This window comes from Oncorhynchus gorbuscha, unplaced genomic scaffold (assembly GCF_021184085.1).
Source record: "Oncorhynchus gorbuscha isolate QuinsamMale2020 ecotype Even-year unplaced genomic scaffold, OgorEven_v1.0 Un_scaffold_22:::fragment_2:::debris, whole genome shotgun sequence".
Lineage (NCBI taxonomy): Eukaryota > Metazoa > Chordata > Actinopteri > Salmoniformes > Salmonidae > Oncorhynchus > Oncorhynchus gorbuscha.
Genome location: NW_025745099.1, coordinates 44,808 through 55,772, shown reverse-complemented (window position 1 = coordinate 55,772; position 10,965 = coordinate 44,808). Strand labels below are relative to the sequence as shown.

The window sequence follows — 10,965 nt, the reverse complement described above, 5'->3', positions numbered from 1 at the left end:
GGGCAATCAACAAAGTGAAGGAGTCCAGGTGAGTCCAATGAAGCGCTGATGCGCGTAATGATGGTGACAGGTGTACGTAATGATGGGCAGCCTGGCGCCCTCGAGGGCCAGAGAGGGGGTGCGGGTGCAGGAATGACAGATAATGATATTAATATATATATTTAGAAACTGGGTGGTTCGAGCCCTGAATGTTGATTGACTGACAGCCATGGTATGTCACATGTATGACAAAACATTTATTTTTACTGCTAATTACGTTGGTAAAACGTTTATAATAGCAATAAGGGGACCTCGGGGGGTTGTGGTATATGGCTAATATACCACAGCTAAGGGCTGTATCCAGGATCTCCATGTTGCGTTGTGCCTAAGAACATCCCTTAGCCTTGGTATATTAGCCATATACACACCCCCTCGTGCCTTATTGCTTAAATATACAGTACCAGTCAAAAGTTTGGACACACCTACTCATTCAAGGGTTCTTCTTTATTTTTTTTTTACTATTGTCTACATTGAGAATAATAGTGAAGACATCAAAACTATGAAATAACACATATGGTATCATGTAGTAACCAAAAAAAGTACTAAACAAATCCAAATATATTTTATATTATAGATTCTTCAAAGTAGCCATCATTTGCCTTGATGACAGTTTAGCACACTCAGGCGCACCGGTGATCATACCATGCTCAAAGTCGTATATCACTTGCATTTTTAGAGGCCTTATCAAAGGCTTCCAAACTAGCAAGGACTACAGTGCAAAACAGACCAAAGGACATGGCAAATACTCAATCATTACTTACTGACACTCCAATCTGTCCCCTATACACATGTAATTGTTGGTAAACTACTACAGTACCACATATCAATGAAATGGGTACATCACTCTCACTAACGGGGTGCAATACATGCACCCTCTTACAAGGCAAGCCTCAAAATATGTTAATGAGAGAAAAGGTTATAGGTGCTCCAAAAATACAGTGGGTACTGTATTCTGTGAAGTGAAATTACAGGACCATTCGAAATACAGCAAGTCTTTACAGTAATTTACTGTTAAACTACTACTGTTCTTTGGCATTTATTGGATAATTTACCAGTTATGCCTAAAACCAGAGTCCATTGCAATCTATTGATACTTTACTAATCGGTTTATTGTATAATACTGAAAATAATAAATACAAAAATTACTGTGTGATATATTTTTGTGTCCCTCCTTTTAAACGCCCCTTTCTTTGAAAGGTAAAGTGTGTGGTTGGTTAGCATGAACTGGTCTGGGACATCCCATCATCACCAGGTCATGAGTGGCACAGCGGTCTCAGTGCTAGAGGCATCACTACAGACACCCTGGTATGAATCCAGGCTGTATCACAACCGGACGTGATTGGGAGTCCCGTAGGGCAGTGTACAATTGGCCCAGCATCGTCCGGATTTGGACGTCATTGTAAATAAGAATTTGTTCTTAACTGACTTGCCTAGTTAAATAAAGGTAAACTAAAAAAGAAATATCTGCCTAAATCCATTAGCCTCTGTACCTGAGATGTAACTGTGCGCATACATTTTGTCACACTGTATAAGCAGTTTTAAAATGTAGGAATGAATGATGTATTTTGTATACCTCTTCACTTTTTAAATATTCTACCTACTACTATAAAAACATCCTGTCACAACACAGTTGTATAGATCTACTCAGAAAAAGAACCGTTTCAATGCAAATCTATCTGCATTGGACAATCAGCCAACAATCTCCACATTTAAATTACTCAGTAAAATCAAATTACCTCCACACACTTACTAGCATACCATTAAGTGTCAAAACCTCTTAGGGAAGTAAATAAAAGTGTACAAGTTTTTTTAACAAACATTTTAATTTCGAAAAAAATATGAATGTGTCTTACTGTACATACAGTTTGGTTTTTCTATTGTTGGCTAGTTATTATTCTACCAATAATTATTCTATATATACTGTATATACTGACCTAATATTTTTTAAAACCTTTATTTAAATACTACCAATGTAAACGAGGACATAGCAACTAGAACACGGGTAGGTATCATGCTATTGAAGTGAGAACACATAGGTTGCGGTCCCAACACTTAAAAGACACACCCTCGTCCACTTGCCCTCGCCTTATGCCCTTGGGGGAATCCCCGTCGCCATCTTGGAGGGAGGTCCAAATGATTAGCCAAGCAAGGGAAGTTTGCAACGTAAGCCCCTCAGCCCTCGTTTTTAGTCGGCTTTGAGAGTGTACAATTATATTCACTCCGGGGCATGAAACTCTCCACAATTCAATTTTACGACGATTGCACATCTGCTAAGAAAAGTCCATGAAAACTTAAAAACAACATCAATGGAGAAGTCAACATACAAGTATAAGTAAAAACGAATGCAAATAAGTTTGAAATTGTGATACTAATGCACATGACGGCACAAGCACGTCTCGTAAAAAGTAAATATGTTTTGTTTGGTTATCTTTTAGAAATTGTAGAAATAAAACATTTTCCTTCTTCAGAAGTTCCCGCTACAGCAGTCAGGCTAAAATTAGTTAGCTAATTCATTTGCTAGCTACAAGTGGTAGGCGTATATTAATAATTATATATTTAATATAAGTAGAAATGCACTCAAAATTGACTGTAGGGCATACATGAAAACACAATCATTATGTGAAAAAACATGGGACCATCATACCACTCAGGAAGGAGACGCGTTCTGTCCCCTAGAGATGAACGTACTTTGGTGTGCGAAAAGGGCAAATCAATCCCAGAACAACAGCAAAAGACCTTGTGAAGATGCTGTAGGAAACAGGTACAAAAGTATCTATACCCACTGTAAAAGGAGTCCTATATCGACATAACCTGAAAGGCCGCTCAGCAAGGAAGAAGCCACTGCTCAAAAACAGCCATAACAAAAGCCAGACTACGGTTTGCAACTGCATATGGGGACAAAGATCATACTTTTTGGAGAATTGTCCTCTGGTCTGATGAAACAAAAATAGAACTGTTTGGCCATAATGACCATCGTTATGTTTGGAGAAAAAGGGGGAGGCTTGCAAGCCGAAGAAGACCATCCCAACCGTGAGCACAGGGGTGGCAGCATCATGTTGTGGGTGTGCTTTGCTGCAGGAGGGACTGGTGCACTTCACAAAATAGATGGCATCATAAGGATGGAAAATGATGTGTATATATTGAAGCAACATCTCAAGACATCAGTTAAGTTAAAGCTTGGTCGCAAATGGGTCTTCCAAATGGACAATGACCCCAAGCATACTTTCAAAGTTGTGACATAATGGCTTAACAACAAAGTCAAGGTATTGGAGTGGCCATCACAAAGCCCTGACCTCAATCCTACAGAACATTTGTGGGCAGAACTGAAAAAGTGTGTGCGAGCTAGGAGGCCTACAAACCTGACTCAGTAACACTAGCTCTGTCAAGAGGAATGGGCCAAAATTCACCCAACCTATTGTGGGAAGCTTGTGGGAGGCTACCCAAAATGTTTGACCCAGGTTAAACAATTTAAAGGCAATGCTACCAAATATTAATTGAGTGTATGGAAAGTTCTGACCCACTGGGAATGTGATGAGAGAAATAAAAGCTGAAATAAATCATTCTCTCCACTATTATTCTGATATTTCACATTCTATTAAGATAAAGTGGTGATCCTAACTGACCTAAAACAAGGAATTTGTACTAGGATTAAATGTCAGGAATTGTGATAAACTGAGTTTAAATGTATTTGGCTAAGGTATTTTTTACTTCCGACTTCAACTGTATGTTTAAATTTTTCTTGCAACTCTTGCGCACGCGAGTCATGTGGTCAGCATGTAACACAGAACCCAATCCGACTGTGCGCATGTGCCATTGTGCATAAATTTTCCCCCACACCAAACACGACACACAGGTTAAAATATCAAAACAAACTCTGAACAAATTACATTAGTTTTGGGACAGGTGAAAAGCACTAAACATTTATGGCAATTTTGCTAGCTAGCTTGCTAGCTAATTTGTCCATGCTGTCGCTAGCTAATTTGTCCTGGGATATAAACATTGAGTTGTTATTTTACCTGAAATGCACAAGGTCCTCTACTCTGACAATTAATCCACACATAAACCGGTCAACCGAATCATTTCTAGTCATCTCTCATTCTTCTAAGCTTTTTCTTCTATGGACTTTATATTGAGATTGGCAACTTTCATAAATTAGGTGTATTACCGCCACTGACCGAGTTCCTCTTTCAGTCACCCATATGGGTATAACCAATGAGGAGATGGCACGTGGGTACCTGCTTCTATAAACCAATGAGATGGGAGAGGCAGGACTTGCAGCATGATCTGCGTCACAAATATAACTGATTTCTATTTTAGCCCTTGGCAGCGCAGATGCTCGTTGGCGTAATAATTTAATAATATACATTTTTAAATGTATTTTTGCAACGCGACGCGAGCGGTGTAGTCAGCCTGTAAGGCGAAAGTAAGTGAATGATGATGTGTCTTAAGTGTTTGGACTGCAGTCTCAGCCTTTCTGAGTGGGGGCTAATTACTGTTTCATTCAAATTACACTATAGTGGCCTGGAAATCCGATGATGTTGCTGAAGACAAATAATTAGTAGAAAACAACTTTGCCATCATTATGATGGCGTCAAGTTTACTTGAGAGAGATGACAATGTTGCCGTGAGATGGCAAAGTTAGTCAGAAATAGGTACCAATGCTAATGTTAGCTAGCAAAAATGTTGCACTCTCCCCTCAATCTTAGCTAGCGAAAGTTATACTGCATCTAAAGTCAATCTGGCGACATAACAAGAATGACAAAAGCTTGTCCTACTAATTATTAGCCTCCTTTCGGAATATAATCGTGTTTCCAAGCCACAGTAATGCACTTCAGACTAAATCTTCATCGGCACTGCATTATAAGTAGAATGGGCATCAGTCATAAAACAAATGTTCCAAATAATATTGTGCTGAAACGTGCAATATATGAATAGCCTTCTATATTCGAAAGACACCGTAACCCCAATATAGGCTACTATAAAACAGCACTGTTTGCCCAGTTATCAAATGAGCAGAGGAAATATTAGAAAGAAATGGACGGTCTCTCTCAATGTGTTAGTAACATAAACAGAGCGCGCAAAGTGGGAAAATAAAATTATAAGCATAGTGATTAATGACGTTCATTCCAATCAGTAAATAATGTGGGCTACTTCAGTCTGTCAAAAAGTGCTGTGTAGGCCATGCACTCTTCAGGAGAAAAAAAGTATTGACAAGAAAATACTGTGACGCAGCAACAAACAGGTACCAGCCTGTCAAGGACAGTTCTGATAGCAAGAGGCAAGTTTTTATTTTCCTCCCTCTGTGTAATTGAATGTAACAGCACAGCTAAAAGTGACTAGCTTCACCAATAAACCCAAAGCTATACAGTATCATAACAAGAATCACCTGACATGCCTACTATAGCAAAAGTCACGGTACAGTAGCAGGCAGCTCAGAAGATAACTCATTACTGTGAAGTTGACCGCTATCTCTTTTTCTTTTGTTTCAATGATTTCCTTCGTTTCACAATCATTTCATACAGTTTATCCATGCCTTCATGGAGCCCTTCACCTATGATGGCACATGCAGGCTGGACATGGTAAGTGGTAGAAGGGCTGAGCTCATGCAGTGCCAGTTGCTTCTCAATCTCATGGACAGGTAGAGACTTGGGCAAGTCCTGCTTGTTGGCTATCACCAGTAATGGAGTCCCCTGGTTTTCTGCGAATTTGGTAACTTTATGCAGTTCTGTTTTGGCTTCCTCTAGTCTGTCCACGTCCACTGAGTCCACTACGTAAATAATGCCATCCGTGCACCGACTGTAGGATTTCCATAACGGTCTCAGCTTCTCCTGTCCCCCGACGTCCCAAAAATGACAACTAATCCCTTTGGCGGTACCGTTACTCAGTTTTATCCTCTCTGTGTTAAATCCGATTGTGGGAACAGTGTTCACAAATTCGTTGAATTTCAGGCGGTACAGGACAGTCGTTTTACCGGCAGAATCTAAACCCAGCATTACAATATGCAGGGACTGAAAAGCAGCTATGTTAGAAAAACTGTTGCCCATTTTACGCACTAGTGAATGAGAAGTCCAATAAGAGGGACCTGCTTTAAGCTAGGCATACACATGGGCTATAGCTTTCTGAGATCTACATGAAAAAAGTCATTGTTCCATCTTCTGCTAATGCGTTCTGCAAGCACGCCTTTCTCGAGGTAGATAACTTGTATGTATTGTAGACGAGCACAATTAAATACTATCTGAAATGGTTGTCATTAATCCCCCTTGGTCTATCAATAAATGCTGCGATGAGATGCAGTCACCTCTGGCACGTTGTCTCCCGTCGCATACAGCTGCAGCCAACAAATGCTATTCAATAATCGGATGCTGCCTAACAATCCACCACGGGTTGTTGTATTAACATCTCATCTTGAAATGAATTAATATGCAAATGTCGACCTTCTCTGAAGAGGCCAGGTAGCCTAAATAAAGAACATTTCTGTTATCAGCGAAAAAACAACATCCTGAAGCCCAGCGCTGTGGAGAGACTGTTGGTTCACAAGGTTGCCACAGTGGTTACCATTCAGCGTTGCGCACACAAATTAGTCTACTACACTAGGAGACTCCGCCTTCGCGAAGCAGACAAATCAGGAATGCTTATAGACCTCAGTATGGAGGGGAGAAACTTCACATTACCGGTGCCACATGTGCATAGCGGCAAGCAAACGGCACTAAGGGTCAATAGTGAAACGAAACTTCAAGGTTACAAAACGTTGTACAGTGTTTTATTTATTTATTCAAATACATTACTGGCACCCGTGTAAGCTATGACATACACATACAAATAAAGATATACATTTAAAATATGTATGCCTATGACATGAATACTGCACCATAATTGAAGAGGTTGAGTTTAGACACATTTATTTGCCGGGTAGGCCTATTGCCTTTTTTTTATAATGACCCATAGCAAGTTGCATTTTCATCACATTACAAAACATGCATTGTGTTGCAAAGATACACCACTAGATGTCAGGACAACTCCTCAGCAGGCTTCCATAGCAAACCAAGTGGCAGAGCTGCCTTTTTATTGTGTGGGCCTTTACAGCCTGCCTCGGGGGTTATTAACTAAGCACCTAATTAATATTTTCTCCATTTATCACAGTTCAGCCAGGGCTGCATTTTATTTTCAGGTCAGCCTTTCTTAATCGTATATGAGACAATTTAGGGTAGGTCTATTAGTGAATGCCTATGCTTTGTAACTAAATAGTTTATGCATAAATACACACAGTGCAACATATAGACTTGTTGGCTAATAGGCTATATATTTTGTTTCTTCATACAAAAAAGTTTTATCCCCAAAGAAGCAAACTAATTATACAGCTCAACTCAAGGAGAGAGGGAGAAATAGAGAGAGTAAAGAATGATGCTCCTACTAGGATCCAGTCAAGGGAGGCCTATAGCCTTTCTACATATCTAACTGTGCAACCTGACTCAACAGGGCCGTGTTCCCCACAAATGGCTTTTTATCCTTTGCGTGGCTCATTGATGCAGCATGTGGTGGGAGCTGGGATCAATACAATGAAGAAAGAAAGCTGAGGCTCATCACAAATCAACACATTGCAAATAATGTTGCCCTATCCAGCTCCCTATAGGAAGACAAAATGAGTCTCTTTATCACTCTCTCTCTTTCTCTCTCTCCAAGTGAAATGTCACTTCTTTATTGGTGTTTAACCAGTCCTACTGCCTGACACCTGAGCCATGCTTCCAGCCATGCCAGCTCATGCATTTCAAAGTACCTCTGATGTAAAGTGCTTCAGTGGCATAAAGAGACATCAGTAACATTGATTTCCTTCCAGTTCTCTCAGTTCGAGTCTCAACTGGCCATCTTTTCCGTATAGAGTGACAACTTTTTACCAGAGCCCCATTGGATGTGGTCAAAAGTAGGGCACTATGTAGGGAACAGGGTGCCATTTTGGATGCAGATGTGACTCGTTTTGATGGGGTAAATAATGACACAGGCCAAATCATGGTGTTCTTGGAGGCTTGAAGCGTTTCTACCAATACTGCAATCATCACTTTGTAGCCCAACATTTTCTCTTATTAAGTAATGTAGCATTTTTGGTTGAACTTTCAAGGTTCCAGAACTTTCTTTTAATTCATGTTGTACATTGTTAGTTTTAAAAGAACATTTGGTGCCAAACAAAGTGTTTTTAGTAGCCTACGGTTTCTGCATTTTACCCGTGAAAGCCTGATTAACAGCTAAATGAGGATACATTTCATGTTCTAACTTCTGCTCTATCTAGTTCGACATTCAGCAAGTTTTGACATTTCTCCTTCCCTGAAATCGACCCCCACACACTCGGAAGTCCCTTCATTTTGTCTTCCACTCCATCTCCAGTGTACCTGGTACTGCCTCTGCTATGGTCCAGTGGACACAGCATGCCTGCATAGGAGAGGGTACACTACAGGTGGAGAGAGAAACACTGCTGCTATTTTCAGTAGGGAAACCGGAGTAAAATGGAGACCACACACACACACACACACACAAGCACGCCCGCATGCACAGAAACACACACACACGCAAGCTGTTGTGAAGCTGGATTTGCATATTGTCTTTAACCAAAAATGTAGTTAACAGGGAAAAAATGTACTTCATTCTATACTATTCTATTAAATTATATTTGTTTATAGATTAAATCAAACGTGGCAGCCTGTCACCTACACGCAATTTCTTAGAGGAGCTTGAAATGGTGTGTGGATTAGAATAATATACATATTGAAATGGAAAGCAGAACACTCAACACATCCGAACACATGGGACCCATTCTGTTGCTAGGCACTGGCAATTTCAAGAGCCTTGGAAGTGTTCCTGAGACGAAAGGAAGCGTGTCAAGGTATAGACACAAGGATGCATTCAATGGAGAAAAGCAACACCCAGTAGACTTAGTTTTGAGCTCAGACTTAAGCAACGATAAAGGTTCAAACCAGAGAGATACAACGCAATTCCATTTTGTGGTTAAAACACAGAAAAGACTATTTTTAAGTTTAATTTAATTTCATACATTTTTTTAAAGGGGTGGATCAGCTTTAATAATGCGGAAAGATTGTTGCTTCCATCAATGTAATTGTCTGCATCATTTCCAATCTCCCATATATGACACAAACATTCATATATATATACATACATACATACATACATACATACATACATACATACATACATACATACATACATACATACATACATACATACATACATACATATACAGTACATACTTTTTTTAGAATATACCTTTATTATTTCCCGCAAACCCTACCACCCTTCCTCCAATTGGAGTAAACTAATAAACAATAACACTTAGGCTTCTACCATCAGTTTATACACATTTTACATTCACAGTCTATTTTACAATAGTTATATTTTTTGTTTGTTTTTAGTCCTTCCTCTATTTCTGATGTCCATTCAGTTCAATTTCTATTTGTAACTGTGCTATTTCACAACATTTCTGAACCTATATACATTTTACAGACCCTGTATGTTTTATACATTGGTTATCTTGTTGTTATTAGTCTCACCCTTCAGCTCCATTCAACCCCTCCCATCTATCTCTGAACACCATCCATTTTGGATTTCTATTTGCCATATATTTTTCAACTGTGCTGTGATGCTTCACAAAAGTACTGAACCTTTCTATTCTCATAGCTTCTACAGATTGTAAATTAAAGAGAAACATTTTTTCTAAAATTATTATATTATTGATTGATTGACTAGGACTTTTCAAATCACCCAGTATTGCTGTCTGCAGCGTTAGTTCTAGGCAAATGTTGCAATTCTTCAACCATTCCTGGACCTGTGACCAAAAACGAGCTAAAATATGGACAGTACCAAAATAAATGATCTAATGACTCTGCCTCCTCACAGCAGAATCTGCAGAGCTGGCAAGATTGTATCCCCCAAAATATCTAACATTCTATTGGTTGCAAGAATTTTGTAAAATCATTTAAATTGACGTTTTGCGTCCGGGGTTGTTTTGCATGTCAATACATAAACCACGTGCAATGGAATAGGTACATCGAAAATCTCTTCCCAACTATTTTGCAATTTATCTTCCTTACTTTTTCCCCCTTCTACTTGCCTCTTTCATTTTTTGTGGTAATGCTGCAATTAGTTGGTTGTAATTTTGGGTAGAGCAGACATTTCCATATGACTGTGTTAGCTGCATGTGTGACATAACGCCACCAGTCCTATTTATGATATCATTCACAAAAGTCATACCTTTTATATTTTTTTTCCTTCAATTTTTTTATTTTTTTTCATCAATTAGTATATTTAAGTTTAACCACACTATATTTGTTGTATCATTTGTTCTTTCTTTTCAGGTGGATTAAACTGAAATTTTAACCAACTTTCTAAGGCTTGTTTAAAAAAGAACTATATTTTGGAGACGATTTAGTTTTCAAACCACCGAAAGTGAGCAGTTGTAATCTGAATAAAGGGGAAAAGGCCATTATTGAACATGGGTTGAGACTTTCCTACCAATTTACTGGAGAACCATTTCGGATTTAAGTATAACTTTTGTATGACTGATGCCTTTAGTGAGAGGTCTAATGCTTTAATATTTAATCATTTCTGCCCTCCGAATTCACATTCATTATATAAATAGGCCCTTTGAATTTTTGTCTGGCTTGCCATATTTTTTGCTCATATCATTTAAGAAGCAGGTCACTAGGTGTAGGCAAAACCATAAGCAAATAGGTCAACTTATTTAGAACGACTGTATGGCAGAAATCTACTGTGGGTTAAATGAAACTCCAGTCATGTCCTAGTATAGTTAGAAGAGGGGATGGTCTAATAACCTCCTATTGATTATTTTTACATTTTTAAATGTAAACCCTTATTTAACTAGGCAAGTCAGTTAAAAACATATTCTTATTTACCATAGCGGCC

At 38.9% G+C, this 10,965-nt stretch overlaps 1 protein-coding gene across 1 annotated transcript; it reads right to left on the bottom strand.

Moving 5' to 3' along the window:
- Positions 1-5,305: 5,305 nt before the first annotated feature.
- On the bottom strand, positions 5,306-6,573 carry LOC124017473 (ADP-ribosylation factor-like protein 4C). The gene has a single exon (XM_046332680.1). It carries the CDS (start codon positions 6,081-6,083, stop codon positions 5,505-5,507), a length of 579 nt encoding a protein of 192 aa, XP_046188636.1. The 5' UTR covers positions 6,084-6,573; the 3' UTR covers positions 5,306-5,504.
- Between the last annotated feature and the right edge of the window lie 4,392 nt (positions 6,574-10,965).